This window comes from Oncorhynchus gorbuscha, linkage group LG14 (assembly GCF_021184085.1).
Source record: "Oncorhynchus gorbuscha isolate QuinsamMale2020 ecotype Even-year linkage group LG14, OgorEven_v1.0, whole genome shotgun sequence".
Lineage (NCBI taxonomy): Eukaryota > Metazoa > Chordata > Actinopteri > Salmoniformes > Salmonidae > Oncorhynchus > Oncorhynchus gorbuscha.
The window spans coordinates 5,567,520-5,588,813 of NC_060186.1; the positions used below are offsets into that span (position 1 = coordinate 5,567,520).

Here is a 21,294-nt window from a genome sequence, read left to right on the forward strand (position 1 = left end):
CCCCACCCTCATCAATGTTGGCCATCCCTGAAATAGGTCTACACAGCATGACAGAAAATACATATTATTCAATAGAACATATTTCATCATAAACAGCATAAATTATGAATTGGATTTTCAAACAAAGTTGTTTTATATTTAGAATGGGCACAGGACATGACACAGAGTCACTACACATCCCAGAATGCAGTCGACGGAGAAGGACAAGATATGATGATCTCCAATTCCCACGAGTTGTTTGGATACATGCATGCATGTCATCAATGGTTAGGAAGCGCACAGAGAAACGCTGAAGAACGGGATTGAGTTGATAAACCTGGCGTGGTGTTATCTCTATGGGAATTATAATCAATAATAATGTCCCACATTAAAGCTCCTATTGTTGATACGGAGAGGCGGAGGCGGAGGTCCACGGCTGAAAGTTCAGGTAAGAACAAATCGTAAACGTTCCTTCTATCAATCTCCGCGGTTTCTTTAGCACGCGATATTCGTGCGTTTGCAACAATTGTTGTGTCGTACATAGACGCAACTCTCAAGGTACACTTTGGCATTTGTTTTGTACATTTCATAGAAGGTTCGACATTTCGAAAAGCCTATAGATGTTCCTTGTCAGTTAGTGTTAAATAGTTAACTTTGATTAAAATCACCTGTGTGTATGGGTAGGCTGCTTTCCTTAGATTTCACACTATTTAATTTGTGCGGAGGAGCCCCCAAATATATATATTTTTTTACACTTAATGTATCTAGGATAACCAGGCCTCACAGACTTGTTTATTCACCGTTCCTGTGACGTACATCTGAAAACTGCTTGATAATTTGCTCAGATTTGTATGTCTTTCTGTTCACAGATATTGAAACCAGATTCTGAAAATAGTTTATGGACTCTTATTACCAGAGATTGTAGGCTACACTGCACTATTACTTAAGGCAGGGTTTCCCAAACCTGGTCCTGGGGCCCCCTGGGTCCATGTTTTGTGTTTGCCCTACACTACACAGCTGTTTCAAATAACCAACTCATCATCAAGCTTTGATCATTTGAATCAGCTGTACAGTGCTAGGGCAAAAACCAAAACGTGCACCCAGGGGGAGCCCCAGGACCGAGTTTGAGAAACCCTGACTTATGCTACAGTAGTGGTAAGATTACAACAACATGAGGATAGCTCATTGTAAGACATGTCAACATGAGGAGGAATGCTTTCACTAAATGTGTATTTAATTGAAAATAATATCAATCTGCTTTCCCTCAGATTATGAGAACTGTGAGTCTATTGATTGACTGGCCCGTCTCATAATTGAAGTTGCATGAAGACGATGTCACATGTTGAAAAGAATCCCTTCCCTGTTCAGTTAGGAGTCTTGGGACAGTGACGCCCATCTTAAGTCCTGTGGAGATGTGTAAGCTTGGGGAATGTCAGGTCAGGAGAGAGAGCATGTTGGATTTACAAGTCATTGTTGCTGTCTGGATTTTCCAACTTAGAAAACGCTGCTTGTCCTTTTTAAAAGACATGAAGTTGTAAAGCTCTCTTGCTCCCCTGTCAAAGTGGTGAACCTCCACAGAGGCATTAGAGGCAACGTGTGTGTGCATCATCATAGTGCTTGTTAAATCCACTAACATTTGAAATCCATAGATAATGTCATCAGTCTCACCGGTATCACTGCACTGAAGAATTGTGTGTCGCTGCATGTGACGGTCAGGAGCTTTCCGTTAGTCACGCACTGACTTGACGGGTTTAGTGCATTGGTCCACACAGGTCTCACATGACCTGACCAACTGGGATCCAGAGTTATTCCTGATGAGGAGAAACTCCTGGCCGTAGTTATGCCATATGGATTCTGTTTGTCTAACAATGTTGAGTTTAGTTCTCTGGGGGATACCTACCTCTACTAATAAATGTATCATTTTATTCTGAACGTTTTATGCAAGTTTACCTGCATCTTCTCAGATGTCATTTGTTACCCTACACAAGTTATGTTGATGAATAAACACTTCTAATAATGGAGACATTGAAGGTTAGGTTGTTTCATATCAATGTTTGTTCCTCTCTGTTTGTTCCTCTCCCTCGTTTGTTCCCTCAGATACCCAATGGGACCATGACCCCAGGGTCTACCGCCGTACATCCCAGTGTGACAGACTGTGTGTTCCTCTCTCTCGTTTGTTCCCTCAGATACCCAATGGGACCATGACCCCAGGGTCTACCGCCGTACATCCCAGTGTGACAGACTGTGTGTTCCTCTCTCGTTTGTTCCCTCAGATACCCAATGGGACCATGACCCCAGGGTCTACCGCCGTACATCCCAGTGTGACAGACTGTGTGTTCCTCTCCCTCGTTTGTTCCCTCAGATACCCAATGGGACCATGACCCCAGGGTCTACCGTACATCCCAGTGTGACAGACTGTGTGTTCCTCTCTCTGGTTTGTTCCCTCAGATACCCAATGGGACCATGACCCCAGGGTCTACCGCCGTACATCCCAGTGTGACAGACTGTTTGTTCCTCTCTCTCGTTTGTTCCCTCAGATACCCAATGGGACCATGACCCCAGGGTCTACCGCCGTACATCCCAGTGTGACAGACTGTGTGTTCCTCTCTCTCGTTTGTTCCCTCAGATACCCAATGGGACCATGACCCCAGGGTCTACCGCCGTACATCCCAGTGTGACAGACTGTTTGTTCCTCTCTCTCGTTTGTTCCCTCAGATACCCAATGGGACCATGACCCCAGGGTCTACCGCCGTACATCCCAGTGTGACAGACTGTGTGTTCCTCTCTCTCGTTTGTTCCCTCAGATACCCAATGGGACCATGACCCCAGGGTCTACCGCCGTACATCCCAGTGTGACAGACTGTGTGTTCCTCTCTCTCGTTTGTTCCCTCAGATACCCAATGGGACCATGACCCCAGGGTCTACCGCCGTACATCCCAGTGTGACAGACTGTGTGTTCCTCTCCCTCGTTTGTTCCCTCAGATACCCAATGGGACCATGACCCCAGGGTCTACCGCCGTACATCCCAGTGTGACAGACTGTGTGTTCCTCTCTCTCGTTTGTTCCCTCAGATACCCAATGGGACCATGACCCCAGGGTCTACCGCCGTACATCCCAGTGTGACAGACTGTGTGTTCCTCTCTCTCGTTTGTTCCCTCAGATACCCAATGGGACCATGACCCCAGGGTCTACCGCCGTACATCCCAGTGTGACAGACTGTGTGTTCCTCTCTCGTTTGTTCCCTCAGATACCCAATGGGACCATGACCCCAGGGTCTACCGCCGTACATCCCAGTGTGACAGACTGTGTGTTTCTCTCTCGTTTGTTCCCTCAGATACCCAATGGGACCATGACCCCAGGGTCTACCGCCGTACATCCCAGTGTGACAGACTGTGTGTTCCTCTCCCTCGTTTGTTCCCTCAGATACCCAATGGGACCATGACCCCAGGGTCTACCGCCACATCCCAGTGTGACAGACTGTGTGTTCCTCTCCCTCGTTTGTTCCCTCAGATACCCAATGGGACCATGACCCCAGGGTCTACCGCCGTACATCCCAGTGTGACAGACTGTGTGTTCCTCTCTCTCGTTTGTTCCCTCAGATACCCAATGGGACCATGACCCCGGGGTCTACCCGTACATCCCAGTGTGACAGACTGTGTGTTCCTCTCTCTCGTTTGTTCCCTCAGATACCCAATGGGACCATGACCCCAGGGTGTTGCCACATCCCAGTGTGACAGACTGTGTGTTCCTCTCTCTCGTTTGTTCCCTCAGATACCCAATGGGACCATGACCCCAGGGTCTACCGCCGTACATCCCAGTGTGACAGACTGTGTGTTCCTCTCCCTCGTTTGTTCCCTCAGATACCCAATGGGACCATGACCCCAGGGTCTACCGCCGTACATCCCAGTGTGACAGACTGTGTGTTCCTCTCCCTCGTTTGTTCCCTCAGATACCCAATGGGACCATGACCCCAGGGTCTACCGCCGTACATCCCAGTGTGACAGACTGTTTGTTCCTCTCTCTCGTTTGTTCCCTCAGATACCCAATGGGACCATGACCCCCCGTACATCCCAGTGTGACAGACTGTGTTCCTCTCTCTCGTTTGTTCCCTCAGATACCCAATGGGACCATGACCCCAGGGTCTACCGCCGTACATCCCAGTGTGACAGACTGTGTGTTCCTCTCTCTCGTTTGTTCCCTCAGATACCCAATGGGACCATGACCCCAGGGTCTACCGCCGTACATCCCAGTGTGACAGACTGTGTGTTCCTCTTTCTCGTTTGTTCCCTCAGATACCCAATGGGACCATGACCCCAGGGTCTACCGCCGTACATCCCAGTGTGACAGACTGTGTGTTCCTCTCTCTCGTTTGTTCCCTCAGATACCCAATGGGACCATGACCCCAGGGTCTACCGCCGTACATCCCAGTGTGACAGACTGTGTTCCTCTCTCTCGTTTGTTCCCTCAGATACCCAATGGGACCATGACCCCAGGGTCTACCGATCCCAGTGTGACAGACATCCCAGTGTGACAGACTGTGTGTTCCTCTCTCTCGTTTGTTCCCTCAGATACCCAATGGGACCATGACCCCAGGGTCTACCGTACATCCCAGTGTGACAGACTGTGTGTTCCTCTCTCTCGTTTGTTCCCTCAGATACCCAATGGGACCATGACCCCAGGGTCTACCGCCGTACATCCCAGTGTGACAGACTGTGTGTTCCTCTCTCTCGTTTGTTCCCTCAGATACCCAATGGGACCATGACCCCAGGGTCTACCGCCGTACATCCCAGTGTGACAGACTGTGTGTGGACATTGGCAGTCATGTGGGCGAGACCCCCTCCCCAGATGTCTCCCATCAATACACCCCCAAATGTTTGTCTGCACACAAAGGTGAGGCTACAGCCTGTCCTGGCAGCACATACAGTCACAACCAACACTGACTGTTTGCTAAAGTACCCATGATGCTCTGTACAACCGATAGCATTGGTGTAATTTAGTTTTTTGGACTGGCTAAGCTCTACACCCTTGGGAGAAACAATATTCATGAAATACTGCTATATCAAAACATATTTAAATGTCCATATGTTAGTGTGTGATACTTCATGGAAGACTTCATCCATTTTTCTTGTCTTATTGTTTTCCTCGTCTTGGCCGGACCATTTTATCCATTTGTTTGGCAACTTGGTGACTGTTCCCTCAGGATGCACCACTCCTTGTCACCATGGGGAAGAGGTTTGGCAGGATGGCTCGAGCTTGAGGACCACCATCCGAGCAGAGAATGAAGTAGAGGCAAACAAACTGGCCAACAACTACAGGGTGGGTGGAGTTTTGGACACAACAGAGAAAACAAAGCCTGGCAGTTTTTGTCTTCCATGTAAAACAGTTTTCATTTGAATGATTTACAAAATATCTCTTCAATTTGGAAGTGATGGTGTGTGTCTGGTTGTGTGTGTGCACATGTTCAGTTTGGCTTCAGAAAGTGGAAGAGTCACGTGACTGAGAGGCCCATCGAGGACAGGTCGGACATTGTGAGGGAGCTGTACTCAGAGCTGAACTTTGTCAGACCCCAAGGTTAGTGTCTGTCCTCCTGCTCCTCATTCACTTGCCCCCTCGGAACCTCAAATATGACGATCATTAGAGAAGGTGCGGGTCGTGTTCAGTAGTCACCAAACGGAGATAACTGCCCCCGAAACGGGGAGATCCTATCTGAACATGTCCAATAAGAAATGTTTTTTGTTTTCCGTGGCAACGTTTTTGATAACGTTTAGCTACCATGTGCCCCAATGAACATGACCATGGCTTGATGTGAATCATTTTTTAAATGTTTGAGGGAAAAATACTCAAGATTGCAGTGGTCTATAGATATAGAGTAGAGACTATATGTTGTTGAATAGAATACACATTGTTTTTATCTCTTTGATTTCAGGTTCATTGATCACTTGTGGAAACATAGCATACTTGATTTTATTTGGATGGTGGATCTCTTTAGCCTACCTCTTGGTCTGTGTCCTAATGTTTCTGACCATCATTGGAGTTCCCTATGGTAGGAACCCCTTTCATCTAATACACACATTTTAATGTTCTTTTAAATAAAATCTGCATTTATTTATGTCGGGATGACATAAATCTGAATTTGAATTCTAATATTTTTGGGTCTGGAATGTTATTTCAGGGAAGCTGTGTTGGAAGTTATCATGCTACTTTCTGTGGCCCTTTGGGAAGTCCATACTAAAGGTAACAGTTATGACTGGTTGATTATGCTCTTGTCTTGGCTTGTTCTCCATTGATTATTGCCTGGTCAGGGTGACGTTTAGCCTCAAGGAACCAGCTTGATCCCTGTGTTCATCATTCTCCTTGCTCCTCATACACCGTTACAACAACTAGGTCCAACAACTCAACAATAAATAAAGACTTGAACACCCAGCTATATTCATGGTCTTGTTAGAAGTGTGTGCAATTGTCACCTCAATACTCTCACTCTCTGGGCCCCATTTTAATATTGTTATAGTCAAACTGATGCTCCTGATACTAGTGTTTATTAATAAGGTTTAATAATGTATCCATCCCGCTCTCTCCTTCGCTCCCTCCATCCATCACGCTCTCTCCTTCGCTCCCTCCATCCATCACGCTCTCTCCTTCGCTCCCTCCATCCATCACGCTCTCTCCTTCGCTCCCTCCATCCATCCCGCTCTCTCCTTCGCTCCCTCCATCCATCCCGCTCTCTCCTTCGCTCCCTCCATCCATCCCGCTCTCTCCTTCGCTCCCTCCATCCATCCCGCTCTCTCCTTCGCTCCCTCCATCCATCCCGCTCTCTCCTTCGCTCCTCCATCCATCTCCCTCATCCTTCGCTCCCTCCATCCATCCCGCTCTCTCCTTCGCTCCCCTCCATCCATCCCGCTCTCTCCTTCGCTCCCTCTATCCATCCCGCTCCTTCTCTCCTTCGCTCCCCTCCATCCATCCTCCCTCCATCCATCCCGCTTCGCTCCCTCTATCCATCCCGCTCTCTCCTTCGCTCCCTCTATCCATCCCGCTCTCTCCTTCGCTCCCTCTATCCATCACGCTCTCTCCTTCGCTCCCTCTATCCATCACGCTCTCTCCTTCGCTCCCTCTATCCATCACGCTCTCTCCTTCGCTCCCTCTATCCATCACGCTCTCTCCTTCGCTCCCTCTATCCAACACGCTCTCTCCTTCGCTCCCTCTATCCAACACGCTCCTCTCCTTCGCTCCCCTCCCTATCCAACACGCTCTCTCCTTCGCTCCCTCTATCCAACACGCTCTCTCCTTCGCTCCCTCTATCCAACACGCTCTCTCCTTCGCTCCCTCTATCCAACACGCTCTCTCCTTCGCTCCCTCTATCCAACACGCTCTCTCCTTCGCTCCCTCTATCCAACACGCTCTCTCCTTCGCTCCCTCTATCCAACACGCTCTCTCCTTCGCTCCCTCTATCCAACACGCTCTCTCCTTCGCTCCCTCTATCCAACACGCTCTCTCCTTCGCTCCCTCCATCCAACACGCTCTCTCCTTTGCTCCCTCCATCCATCACGCTCTCTCCTTTGCTCCCTCCATCCATCACGCTCTCTCCTTTGCTCCCTCCATCCATCACGCTCTCTCCTTCGCTCCCTCCATCCATCACGCTCTCTCCTTCGCTCCCTCCATCCATCACGCTCTCTCCTTCGCTCCCTCCATCCATCCATCACACTCGCTCCTTCTTTCACCTGGATGTTTAGCCCAGAAGCCTGGTCAGGCGATGCTGTGTGAAGTTCCCTCACTGTGAGGCCATCCCAGAGGAATCTGACTCAAAGGAGGTGAAGGAGTCTACACCCCTGCTCATGCCCCCTTCTGTCCCCATCGAGGTCCCCCCACAACGGACGCGTTACTGGGTGAGTCTTGTCCCCTCGCCTATCGCCTCAACCCCTGTGTGGGCTAATATTTTCTCAAATAATATTTGTCAAAAGTTATATCCTTATAAGCGTATGTTGTTTACCTTATGTGGATTGCGATGGAATGTGTTTCATTTGTTCAGACTAACAAGACATCAATCTCTAAACTCAATCAGAGTGCCTGATTGGCTGCTCTGTTCTGCTCTGTTTTCAAGCTTTTGCCAAGACCATTTCATAACCAGTACTTTTTCACATCTCTCCCCACTATGTGTGTGCACGTGCTTTTGTTTGTGTTTGCATGCGTGTCTGTGCCTGCTTGCTTGCCTGCCTGGTCTCCTGTGCAGTGTCGTGTCAGTACCTATGTGTGGTTGTTGCTAGGCTACCCTCTCCTGGGGCTGATCCACAGCCTGGCCTGCTTCCTCTCCTGGATCCTGGTCTTCACCATCCCTGTGGCCAAGATGAATGCCCGCACCCTGGCCATCATCCTCCTCATGCCCCCTGAGGACGTCCACATCCACCGGCTGAAAAAGGTGGACGAGCTCATCAAGATCTTCCCCTTCCATGTGGTGTTGACATTATCACAGCCTCTGAACTAGTTACCACTTTAATCCAACCCATTAACTTGGCCCTGTGGATTTCAAATAATGGCACAGTGTTTTTTTAGAGTAATCCTTTTCCAAGATTTGGAAATTTATAATTTTGACGATTGCTTTTGCTATGTTTTTCTGTCTCTTTTGCAGCAACAAGGGTGTGATAGCCAAGTGCTTCTCTGTTGCTACCACGCCTTCAACTGGTACTACTACAAATACACCTTGGATGGAATCAATGTGTTCGCTGTCAGTATCCTTTAACAGACCATTATGGTTGTGATTATCTATCACCTGATTCATGCCAGGGAACTGGTGGTGGCGTTCCAGGTCGTCTTTATGCAGTCACACGGCTTAGATGATCAGACCTGGAGAAGTGTTTTGTGTCCTAGGAACCATATTCATTTGCTATAGAGATATTATGAGTTGGGCAGCGTGACTACAAAACAGATGACCTGGAACACCACCAAGGACCTAATGGAATGTCCTGCAAGTTGCACCTTTTACCCTGTCCAGCAGTGGTCAGCATTTCTGCTTAGTGGTTCTTTACAGTGCATCACCACTTTGTTTAAAGCAGACAATCAGCAGGTTTGAATCGGTATCGGTTTAAGCAAAAAGAGGTATAAAATCATTCATTTGGTTCACACAATGAGTAGTTTTTTAGGATGCAAGGTTATTTATAGATCTGTGATTCTGCAATGTAGTTGATATCCAACACAGCGCTGTAGACTTTCCACTGGTGCTCCTTAAAGCAGTGTGTCCACCCAGACCTGCTGCCCCTGGTCATCACAACCCTGGTGGTCGGCTACGTGGACACAGAGAACCAGTTTGTCAGCTCGGAGGCCAAGTTCGGCGCTGCCGTCAGCTCCATCATCCCACTGTCCTATTACATTGGCATGGGCATCGCCAGGTAAGATTCGGTGTTAGTAGTTCAAATGGTGCATCTCAGCCCAGAGTAACACGCGGTCTGTCTCTCTGCAGTATCTCAGCCCAGAGTAACACACTGTCTCTCTCTCTGCAGTATCTCAGCCCAGAGTAACACACTGTCTCTCTCTCTGCAGTATCTCAGCCCAGAGTAACACACTGTCTCTCTCTCTGCAGTATCTCAGCCCAGAGTAACACCCTGTCTCTCTCTGCAGTATTTCAGCCCAGAGTAACACACTGTCTCTCTCTGCAGTATCTCAGCCCAGAGTAACACCCTGTCTCTCTCTGCAGTATCTCAGCCCAGAGTAACACACTGTCTCTCTCTGCAGTATCTCAGCCCAGAGTAACACCCTGTCTCTCTCTGCAGTATCTCAGCCCAGAGTAACACCCTGTCTCTCTCTGCAGTATTTCAGCCCAGAGTAACACCCTGTCTCTCTCTGCAGTATCTCAGCCCAGAGTAACACCCTGTCTCTCTCTGCAGTATCTCAGCCCAGAGTAACACGCTGTCTCTCTCTCTGCAGTATCTCAGCCCAGAGTAACACGCTGTCTCTCTCTCTGCAGTATCTCAGCCCAGAGTAACACGCTGTCTCTCTCTGCAGTATCTCAGCCCAGAGTAACACGCTGTCTCTCTCTGCAGTATCTCAGCCCAGAGTAACACGCGGTCTCTCTCTCTGCAGTATCTCAGCCCAGAGTAACACGCTGTCTCTCTCTCTGCAGTATCTCAGCCCAGAGTAACACGCTGTCTCTCTCTCTGCAGTATCTCAGCCCAGAGTAACACGCTGTCTCTCTCTCTGCAGTATCTCAGCCCAGAGTAACACGCTGTCTCTCTCTGCAGTATCTCAGCCCAGAGTAACACCCTGTCTCTCTCTGCAGTATCTCAGCCCAGAGTAACACCCTGTCTCTCTCTGCAGTATCTCAGCCCAGACTAACACGCTGTCTCTCTCTGCAGTATTTCAGCCCAGAGTAACACCCTGTCTCTCTCTGCAGTATCTCAGCCCAGAGTAACACCCTGTCTCTCTCTGCAGTATTTCAGCCCAGAGTAACACCCTGTCTCTCTCTGCAGTATTTCAGCCCAGATTAACACCCTGTCTCTCTCTGCAGTATTTCAGCCCAGAGTAACACCCTGTCTCTCTCTGCAGTATTTCAGCCCAGAGTAACACCCTGTCTCTCTCTGCAGTATCTCAGCCCAGAGTAACACGCTGTCTCTCTCTGCAGTATTTCAGCCCAGAGTAACTTTGCGGTGGGAGCAGTGGTGAACGCTACGTTTGGCTCCATCACAGAGATGACCTTCTACATCACTGCCCTGTTGAGGGGTCACAAGGCCGGCACCAAGTGCTATGAGGAGATCGTCAAAGCTGCTCTCACTGGAACCCTGCTGGGCTGTATTCTCTTTATCCCAGTGAGTGGCACCTAGACACACACGGGCATCTCCCTGATATACACAAAAACATTACCCTCGAAGACTGACACACAAACACAAGTGTTTATTTCCTCAACAAAAATAGACTACATTATTACTCAAACACCTACTTTTCAGTGGCAATTGATGAGACTGTAACTGACTAAATAGACCCAGAAAACTAGAACTAAGGAAAATGTTCTATTCTGCAGTGGATCGGATGCACCACACACAGCCCAGCCTACATCCAGCTGGTGAGCTGCGGGGGAGCAAGCAATGTGTGTGGCCAGACAGGCTCAGCTCCGCCTCCGATTATACACATCACGCAGGCGACTTTCTTCCCTGTAGCTAACCAGTCACCAGATAGATACCCCTTGCCTGGTTAAAAAACACAAGATGCTTCATGAAATTTAAAAACAGTAGCAGCTTTAAATTGAATAGTAGAACAACCGTCCAGCTATGTTTTTCTCTCCCTTGAGTATAGAATTGTTTTTGAATTTGTAGACTCGCTCAACCCTCGCACTTTCCCCACTGCATTTCATAGCCCGGTTATGTAGCCAACATACTAGCCACTTCTCCTTATTTTCTTCAGAGAAAATGGTTTGATTCTAGCCCTTACCGTTAAAAAGACATGACCCATAATACCGTCGCTACACATTTTACATTTCTAAATGATATTGCAGAACGTTCTAAAACTAGGCTACTTGCAGACGGGACTTAACCATTTGTTTAGGCTACACCTTGTTCAGTCATGTTACCTCATTAGTTCGCTATAGCCAACCACCTGGGGCACGCTCAGCAGGATGCAGCGTTTTGGAACGTTCAGATAGAAATATGCTATGTAGAACAAACATGCCTCTCTGACATAAGGGATAATGTTGGCTCTATTCATGGTATTTTTTTTAAATCTAACGTTTTTCAACTGAATGTGGCGCTGGTAACATTACCAGTTTGCAAACATTTGGTGGCACAGAAAGGAAAATGGATAGCAAACCATTTGAGTAAATCCCTCTTGCCGCTACTCTATATCTGACGGATTAAATAAAGTTATTTTGACTTAATGTGGACCCAGCACTTGGACCAGAACTCGAACACGGGGACTGGGATTTCAGCCATAAGAGACTCTGACTTTCCCTTGGCCTTGAGCACAGGGGACTCGTGACTGGAGTTTTAGTGACTGGACTACATCATGTCTCCTGTCTACCAAGGGTATCAGCATGATCATCGGGGGCTTTAAACACAGGGAGCAGAGGTTCAACAGCCGCTCTGCAGGGGTCAGCTCAGCCCTGCTCTTCATATCAGTAGGAGGTAAGAGCATGAACACACATGCACATATGTAAGCACACACAAAGAAACACACGTGTGCACACAGGCAAGTCCCTCGAGATATACAGTCGGACTCTGTAAAGCCAGTTGGGTTCTCAGTACATCGCGCCGAGATGTATTCTCCGGGAAGCAGAAGGGTGGAGGTATAGGTTTTATGATTAACGACTTATGGTGTAACATACAGGAACTCAAGTCCTTCTGTTCACCCAACCTAGAATTTCTCACAATCAAATGCTATCTCCCAAAATAGTTTTCGTCAATAATAGCCACAGCGATCTACATCTCCCCTCAAGCCCGATACCACGACGGCCCTCAAAGAGCTTCACTGGACTTTATGCAAACTGGAAACCACATATCCTGAGGCTGGATTTATTGTAGCTGGGGATTTTAACAAAGCAAATTTGAGGAAAAGGCTCCCGAAATTCAATCAACATATTGATTGTTGTTCTCACGCTGCTAAAACCCTCAACCATTGTTATAATACCTTCCAGAATGCATATAAGGCCCTCCATTCACCAATCAGACCACGATTCCATCTTGCTCCTCCCCTCCTATAGGCAGAAACTCAAACAGGGAGCACCCGTGGTAATGACTATTCAATGCAGGTCTGACCAATCGAAATCCACGCTTCAAGATTGTTTTGATCATGAGGACTGGGATATGTTCAGAGTAGCTTCAGAAAAGATTATCGACACATATACCGATACGGTGAATGAGTTTATCAGGAAGTGCATAGGAGATGTTGTACCCACTGTGACTATTAAAGCCTACCCCAACCAGAAACCGTGGATAGAGAGGAGCTTTCGCTCAAAACTGCATTTAACCAGGGCAAACCGCATTTAACCAGGGCAAGAAGACTGGGAATATGGAGAAATACAAACAGTGTAGTTATTCCCTCCGCAAAGCAATAAAGCAGGCTAAACGTCGGTATAGGGATAGAGTTAAGTCCCAGTTCAACGGCCCCGACGCGACATATGTGGCAGGGTCTATAGACCATCACGGATTATAAAAGGAAAATTAGCCACGCCGCGGACACCATTGTCTTGCTTCCGGACAGGCTGAACACCACCTTTGCTCGCTTTGAGGATAATGCAGTACCACCGACGTGGCCCGCTATCAAGGACTGTGGGCTCTGCTTTTCTGTGGCTGACGTGTGTAAGACATTTAAGCGTGTTAACCCTCGAGAAGCTGCCGGCCCAGATGGTACCAAGCTGCGTCCTCGGAGCATGTGCTCGAGCTGCGTCCTCAGAGCATGTTAATAATGTCCCATTTACAGATGTATTCAATCTTTTCCTATCCCAGTCTGTTGTCCCCACATGCTTCAAGATTGCCACCATTGTCTCTGTATCTAAGAAAGCAAAGGTAATTGAACTAAATGACTATCGCCCTATAGCACTCACTTCTGTCATCATGAAGTGCTTTGAGAGACTAGTCAAGGATCATGTCACCTCTACCTTACCTGTCACCCTAGACCCACTACAACTTGCTTACTGCCCCAATAGGTCCACAGATGACTCAATCGCCTGCACCCTGTCCTGTCCAATCTGGACAAGAGGCATTCCTATGTAAGAATGCTGTTCATTGACTATAGCTCAGCATTCAACCCCATAGTACCCTTCAAGCTCGAGGCCCTGGGTTTGAGCCCCGCCCTGTGCAACTGGGTCCAGGACTTCTTGACGGGTCGCCCCCCGGGGCCCCACAAGGGTGCGTGCTCAGCCTCCTCCTGTACTCCCTGTTCACCCACGACTGCGTGGCCATGCATGCCTCCAACTCAATCATCAAGTTTGCGGACGATACTACAGTGGTAGGCTTGATTACCAACAACGATGAGACAGTCTACAGGGAGAAGGTGAGGGCTCTGGGAGTGTGGTGCCAGGAAAATAACCTCTCACTCAATGTCAACAAAAATGAGATTGTGTAGCACCCCGCTATCCACATCGATGGGACCGCAGTGAAGAAGGTGGAAAGCTTCAAGTTCCTCTGCGTACACATCACTGACAAACTGAAATGGTCCACCCACACAGACGGTGTGTGGTGAAGGCAGCGCAACAGCGCCTCTTCAACCTCAGGAGGCTAAAGAAATTTGCCGTAACACCTAAAACCCTCTCAAACTTTTACAAATGCACATTCAAGAGCATCCTGTCGGGCTGTATCACCGCCTGATATGGCATCTGCACCGCCTACAACCGCAAAGCTCTCCAGAGGGTGGTGCGGTCTGCCCAAAGCATTACCGGGGGCAAACTTCCTGCCATCCTGGACACCTACAGCACCCAATGGTGTAGGGATGCAAAAACGATCATCAAGGACATCAACCACCCGAGCCACTGTCTGTTCACCCAGCTACCATCCAGAAGGGGAGGTCAGTACAGGTGCATCAAAGCAGGGACTGGGAGACAGAAACTGTTTTTCAATCTCAAGGCCATCGGACTGCTAAACAGCCATCACTAGCACATCAGAGGCGGCTGCCTATAGACATAGATTAGGAATCACTGGACACTTTTAGAAATGGATCACTAGCCACTTTAATAATGTCCCGTAACTAGCATTACTCATCTCATGTGTAAACTGTACTCTATACTATTCTACGGTATCTTAGTCACTTTAATTTTGTGTAAATATTGCATCACCCATCTCATAAGAATACACTGTATTCTATACTATGCCACTATCTTAGTCCAATGCTGCTCTGACATATATATATATATTCGGCAAGACGGAGCTGCTCTTCCTCCCGGGGAAGGACTGCCCGTTCCATGATCTCGCCATCACGGTTGACAACTCCATTGTGTCCTCCTCCCAGAGCGCTAAGAACCTTGGTGTGATCCTGGACAACACCCTGTCGTTCTCAACTAACATCAAGACGGTGGCACGTTCCTGTAGGTTCATGCTCTACAACATCCGCAGAGTACGACCCTGCCTCACACAGGAAGCGGCGCAGGTCCTAATCCAGGCACTTGTCATCTCCCGTCTGGATTACTGCAACTCGCTGTTGGCTGGGCTCCCTGCCTGTGCCATTAAACCCCTACAACTCATCCAGAACGCCGCAGCCCGTCTAGTGTTCAACCTTCCCAAGTTCTCTCACGTCACCCCGCTCCTCCGCTCTCTCCACTGGCTTCCAGTTGAAGCTCGCATCCGCTACAAGACCATGGTGCTTGCCTACGGAGCTGTGAGGGGAACGGCACCTCAGTACCTCCAGGCTCTGATCAGGCCCTACACCCAAATAAGGGCACTGCGTTCATCCACCTCTGGCCTGCTCGTCTCCCTACCACTGAGGAAGTACAGTTCCCGCTCAGCCCAGTCAAAACTGTTCGCTGCTCTGGCTCCCCAATGGTGGAACAAACTCCCTCACGACGCCAGGACAGCGGAGTCAATCACCACCTTCCGGAGACACCTGAAACCCCACCTCTTTAAGGAATACTTAGGATAGGATAAAGTAATCCTTCTCACCCCCCTCCCCCCTTAAAATATTTAGATGCACTATTGTAAAGTGGCTGTTCCACTGGATGTCATAAGGTGAATGCACCAATTTGTAAGTCGCTCTGGATAAGAGCGTCTGCTAAATGACTTAAATGTAAATGTAAATATATATATATATTCTTAATCCATTCCATACTTAGATGTACATGTATTTTCGATATATGTTGTGAAACTGTTAATATTACTGCACTATCGGAGCTAGAAGCACAAGCATTTCGCTTCACCCGCAATCACATCTGCTAAACACGTGTGTGTGTGTGTGTGTGTGTGTGTGTGTGTGTGTGTGTGTGTGACCGATAAAATGTGATTTGAAGTCTGAACACACACGCACATCTACGAACAAGTTCACACACTTTGTTCTGTCCCGCAGGCGTATTTGCCCCAACCCTGTTCTCCAAGGCCTACGGTAGCCTGGTGTGTGCGGGCTGCTCCAGCTCTCAAGCCAACACCAGCGGGCCCTTTACCTGTATGGACTGCCACTATGACATGGTTAGTACCTACATCTCCTGTTCGCCTGCTGCATCATCATTATGAACTATTACATTGACTGTGCTGCTGTGATGTGTCTCTGGGTCAACTAATACTTGAACTGCACTTGATTGAGCTTATCTGGCGCAATGGAACCAATGACCCAGAAGGGGTAACCTAACCCATCCATCTGGTATTCCAGACAGGCTTCATTCAAGTATTTGATTGAAAACAAGTATGATTTGAAGCCTGTCTGTAGTGTCGTGACTACTGCGGAAGTGTGTTATGATGATGTTGTGAGGGGTGTTTGTGGGTAGCCCCAAATGCTTAAGCATCTATTAAACTAAAGCCATGTTATGTTTCTCAACAGAGTGGAAGTAACGAACCCTTATATCTCAGACATATTGAGTAAGTTCCAATAAAATACCCATTCTGTCCCATGGTTTGTTGGTGTTACCAGTCAGTGGGTCTGCTACGCTGTAGTTACTTGCTGTATGGCTTGTTTTCCAGTCAGTGGGTGTGCTACACTGTAGTTACTTGCTGTATGGCTTGTTTTCCAGTCAGTGGGTCTGCTACACTGTAGTTACTTGCTGTATGGCTTGTTTTCCAGTCAGTGGGTCTGCTACGCTGTAGTTACTTGCTGTATGGCTTGTTTTCCAGTCAGTGGGTGTGCTACGCTGTAGTTACTTGCTGTATGGCTTGTTTTCCAGTCAGTGGGTGTGCTATGCTGTAGTTACTTGCTGTATGGCTTGTTTTCCAGTCAGTGGGTCTGCTATGCTGTAGTTACTTGCTGTATGGCTTGTTTTCCAGTCAGTGGGTGTGCTACACTGTAGTTACTTGCTGTATGGCTTGTTTTCCAGTCAGTGGGTCTGCTATGCTGTAGTTACTTGCTGTATGGCTTGTTTTCCAGTCAGTGGGTCTGCTTGTTTTCCACTCAGTCGGTCTGCTATGCTGTAGTTACTTGCTGTATGGCTTGTTTTCCAGTCAGTGGGTCTGCTACGCTGTAGTTACTTGCTGTATGGCTTGTTTTCCAGGCCTCTGGTATACACCATCTCTGTGCTGCTGCCCTCCGCCTACCTGATTGGCCTCATCTTCACCCTGAAGACCCACTCCCACATCTACGACATCCAAGTCAGTGACGTGCACGATCACCACCAGGGTCAGTGCCCTCTGGGGGGCGCCAGCGGTGAGCCCATCAACCACAAAAGCTTTTCCCCATAAGTTCTAAAGTTTGTGGTGTTGTGGTTATATAGTAGACAGGAACTGGAATGTGTGATACTTCATTGTATTGGTTTCTAATGTTTGTGTGTGTAGGTGGTCACGGTACTGTCCACTGGTCCAGGTTGAGGGCTCTGTCTGTGCTGATCATGGCCACGCTGCTAATGGCAGCCTGTGCCGACCTCACCACGGAGCACATCAAACCCATCCTCGACCACTCCTCCATCTCCCAGGTACGCCCACATCTGAGCCATGTTCATTAGGCCACAGCGTAGAAAAATGTTGTGCAACAGAAAATAAACATTAGCTTTTCTTATTGGATAGGTTCAGATGGTACGTCCCTGTTTCACTCCATTCTAAACCTCTTCCTTCCTTTTCATGCCCATTGACCAACTGAGACCATAACCATACCCAGGGGAATATAATATATGATTTGTTTAATTGGGTAGAAAATGTCTCTGGACAGCTCATTATTGAAAGCCCTTGTCATTTTATAAAACTGAATTTTACACGCATGATGTGACCTGCGGTTCAGGATAAGCATAAGGATAGCCAAACAACTTTTAAAATGTGTTATGTCCTGACTATGTAAAGGCTAGTGCAGTGTGTCACTGTCATTCATTTCTGCAGTATTTCATCGGCGTGACGGTGTTGGCGATGGTGCCGGAAATTCCCGAGATCTTCAACGGAATCCAGTTTGCCCTGCAGAATAACATCAGCCTCAGGTAAGCCACTATCAAGCTCTGATACTGCGTTTTCACTCTCCTGATGGATCTTGTCTCGTCATGCATAACCTAGTATCTCTAGACAGACCGGTTGCCTCCCACAATGTACCAATGTTCAAGCATACACTGTACATGGGGGCAGCAGGTAGCCTAGTGGTTAGAGCATTGAGTCAGTAACCGAAAGGTTGCTAGATCGAATCCCGAGCTGACAAGGTAAAAATCCGTTCTGCTCCTGAACAAAGCAGTTAACCCACTGTTTCCGAGGATGTCATTATAAATAAGAATTTGTTCTTAACTGACTTGCCTAGTTAAATAAAACCTAAACCAACGTCAGTTTGGCAGAGAGGAAAGGGTGGAGTTGAGCACCGGGAAATCCGTCCAGAACCCTGCCGTAAACATTTCTGGTAGCTAGCTTGATGGAGCTTGTGAAAGATATTTTACACTCCTGATGAGTGTATTTCTCCAGTGACTAGTAGCATTACAAGCTGACAACGACCACTGACTGGCTGTCCGCCTCTGTCTTGTTTCCAAGCCCCACCTACCCAAACTCGTCATTTGTTGAGAGAGTTGTCTGTCTGAAGATCACCCTTATTGAATTGGCCATGAAAATCTGACATGATTCCCAGAGCAAGTGCTGTTGCCCCCCTAGGCCCGGGGTTTCTGAGAACTGTAACCTGACATTGATTTGTCTGCAGCTTGGAGGTGGGAAACTGCATAGCAGTGCAAGTCTGCATGATTCAGATTCCCTTACTCATCTTGTTCAACACTTTTTATGTAAGTCATTTTAAATCTTTATCTGCATTGTGATTAATTGCATCAATGTGCACTTTATCAGTATAATTGTCAGTATCTCACTTGTTTCTGTACATAAAGCATCAGGTTTTGATCGTAGACTGTAGTGGTCAGAGTTGAGAAGATCCCATCAAACAGGACTCCATCTCTTTTCCAGGATGTGGGATTAGTTCTCCTGTTCAGTGACTTGCATCTTTGGGCCAGCATCTTTAGTGTGATTGTGGTCAACTACATTTTCATGGATGGCAAGTCTGACTACTTTCAGGGTAAGTTGTTGTGCTTGGTTCGAATTGCTATGCCGGATATCACGTATTAGAATGAATTCCGAACCTCTGTTTCCTTTCCAGGGACTGCTTTGGTGGTGGTTTACCTCATTCTACTGGCGCTGTACTTTTTCGCCCCATCACCCCACGCCTGTTGAGCTGCTCCGCAAGAACAAACTTCAACTCCTAGAGTCCTTTCAGTCACTATTTACAGGAGCTGCTTTGTTAACTATTTCGATGCCATGTCGGGTCATATTCATAAGGGCTCGGAGCGGGAAGTCCAGTTAGTCCCTCTCTGTTGCAATCTGTTTTCTTCCTTTTGTGCCTAATGAACATGACCCAGTTCTGGGCATCAATGGCGTTTGGTTTTCCTGTTCATTATGACTTGCATCTATTGGGCACAGCATCTTTAGTGTGATTGTAGATTAAAATACATTTTCATGGATGTTAAGTATTGACTATAAAACATTGGGCTTCACATTCATTGTTGTGCTGGATTTGTATGGACCAAAACATCTACACATGGTGTAATGCTAGGATTTGATATCTACACATGGTGTAATGCTAGAATGGACCAAAACATCTACACATGGTGTAATGCTAGGATTTGTATGGACCAAAACATCTACACATGGTGTAATGCTAGGATTTGATGGACCAAAACATCTTGGTGGTGGATTTGTATGGACCAAAACATCTACACATGGTGTAATGCTAGGATTTGTATGGACCACATCTACACATGGTGTAATGCTAGGATTTGTATGGACCAAAACATCTACACATGGTGTTTGATTTGTATGGACCAAAACATCTACACATGGTGTAATGCTAGGATTTGTATGGACCAAAACATCTACACATGGTGTAATGCTAGGATTTGTATGGACCAAAAAACATCTACAAAACATGGTGTAACTAGGATTTGTATGGACCAAAACTCTACACATGGTGTAATGCTAGGATTTGTATCCAAAACATCTACACATGGTGTAATGCTAGGATTTGTATGGACCAAAACATCTACACATGGTGTAATGCTATGGACCAAAACATCTACACATTTAGGATGGCAAAACATCTACACATGGTGTAATGCTAGGATTTCATGGACCAAAACATCTACACATGGTGTAATGCTAGATTTTAGCATCCAAAACATCTACACATGGTGTAATGCTGTTTTCTTCCAAAACATCTACACATGGTGTAATGCTAGGACATGGACCAAAACATCTACACATGGTGTAATGCTAGGATTTGTATGGACACATGGTGTAAAACATCTACACATGGTGTAATGCTAGGATTTTATGGACCAAAACATTACACATGGTGTAACTAGGATTTCATGGACCAAAACATCTAACATGGTGTAATGCTAGGATTTACATGGCAAAACATCACATGGTGTAATGTAGGATTTGCATGGATCTACAAAAACTACACATGGTGTAATGCTAGGATTTGTATGGACCAAAACATCTACAAAATGCTACACATGGTGTAATGATTTGTATGGACCAAAACATTACACATGGTGTAATGCTAGGATTTGTATGGACCAAAACATCTACACATGGTGTAATGCTGGATTTATAAACATGGGTAATGCTAGGATTTGCATGGACCAAAACATCTACACATGGTGTAATGCTAGGATTTGTTATGGACCAAAACATCTACACATGGTGTAATGCTAGGATTTGTATGGACCAAAACATCTACACATGGTGTAATGCTAGGATTACACATGGTGTAATGCTGATTTGTATGGACCGAAACATCTACACATGGTGTAATGCTAGGATTTGTATGGACCAAAACATCTACACATGGTGTAATGCTAGGATTTGTATGGACCAAAACATCTACACATGGTGTAATGCTAGGATTTGTATGGACCAAAACATCTACACATGGTGTAATGCTAGGATTTGTATGGACCAAAACATCTACACATGGTGTAATGCTAGGATTTGTATGGACCAAAACATCTACACATGGTGTAATGCTAGGATTTGCATGGACCAAAACATCTACACATGGTGTAATGCTAGGATTTGTATGGACCAAAACATCTACACATGGTGTAATGCTAGGATTTGTATGGACCAAAACATCTACACATGGTGTAATGCTAGGATTTGTATGGACCAAAACATCTACACATGGTGTAATGCTAGGATGGACCAAAACATCTATGGACCAAAACATCTACACATGGTGTAATGCTAGGATTTGTATGGACCAAAA

The 21,294-nt window shown here is 47.0% G+C and overlaps 1 protein-coding gene across 2 annotated transcripts; it reads left to right on the forward strand.

The window, feature by feature from the left end:
* Window positions 1-153: 153 nt before the first annotated feature.
* On the forward strand, window positions 154-19,392 carry cax1 (cation/H+ exchanger protein 1). Of its 2 annotated transcripts, none has more exons than XM_046299448.1 (20): window positions 154-427; window positions 4,723-4,869; window positions 5,180-5,295; window positions 5,445-5,550; window positions 5,906-6,022; window positions 6,152-6,213; window positions 7,707-7,859; window positions 8,204-8,389; window positions 8,600-8,699; window positions 9,215-9,356; window positions 10,586-10,769; window positions 11,978-12,077; window positions 15,943-16,061; window positions 16,411-16,448; window positions 17,075-17,199; window positions 17,355-17,491; window positions 17,889-17,983; window positions 18,679-18,757; window positions 18,933-19,041; window positions 19,123-19,392. In XM_046299448.1, exons 1-20 carry the CDS (start codon window positions 358-360, stop codon window positions 19,194-19,196), a joined length of 2,259 nt encoding a protein of 752 aa, XP_046155404.1. In that variant the 5' UTR covers window positions 154-357; the 3' UTR covers window positions 19,197-19,392. The 2 variants fall into 2 exon arrangements, with proteins under 2 accessions (XP_046155404.1, XP_046155403.1); XM_046299447.1 differs by having other exon boundaries at window positions 155-427; window positions 17,075-17,226.
* The last annotated feature ends 1,902 nt before the right edge of the window (window positions 19,393-21,294 follow it).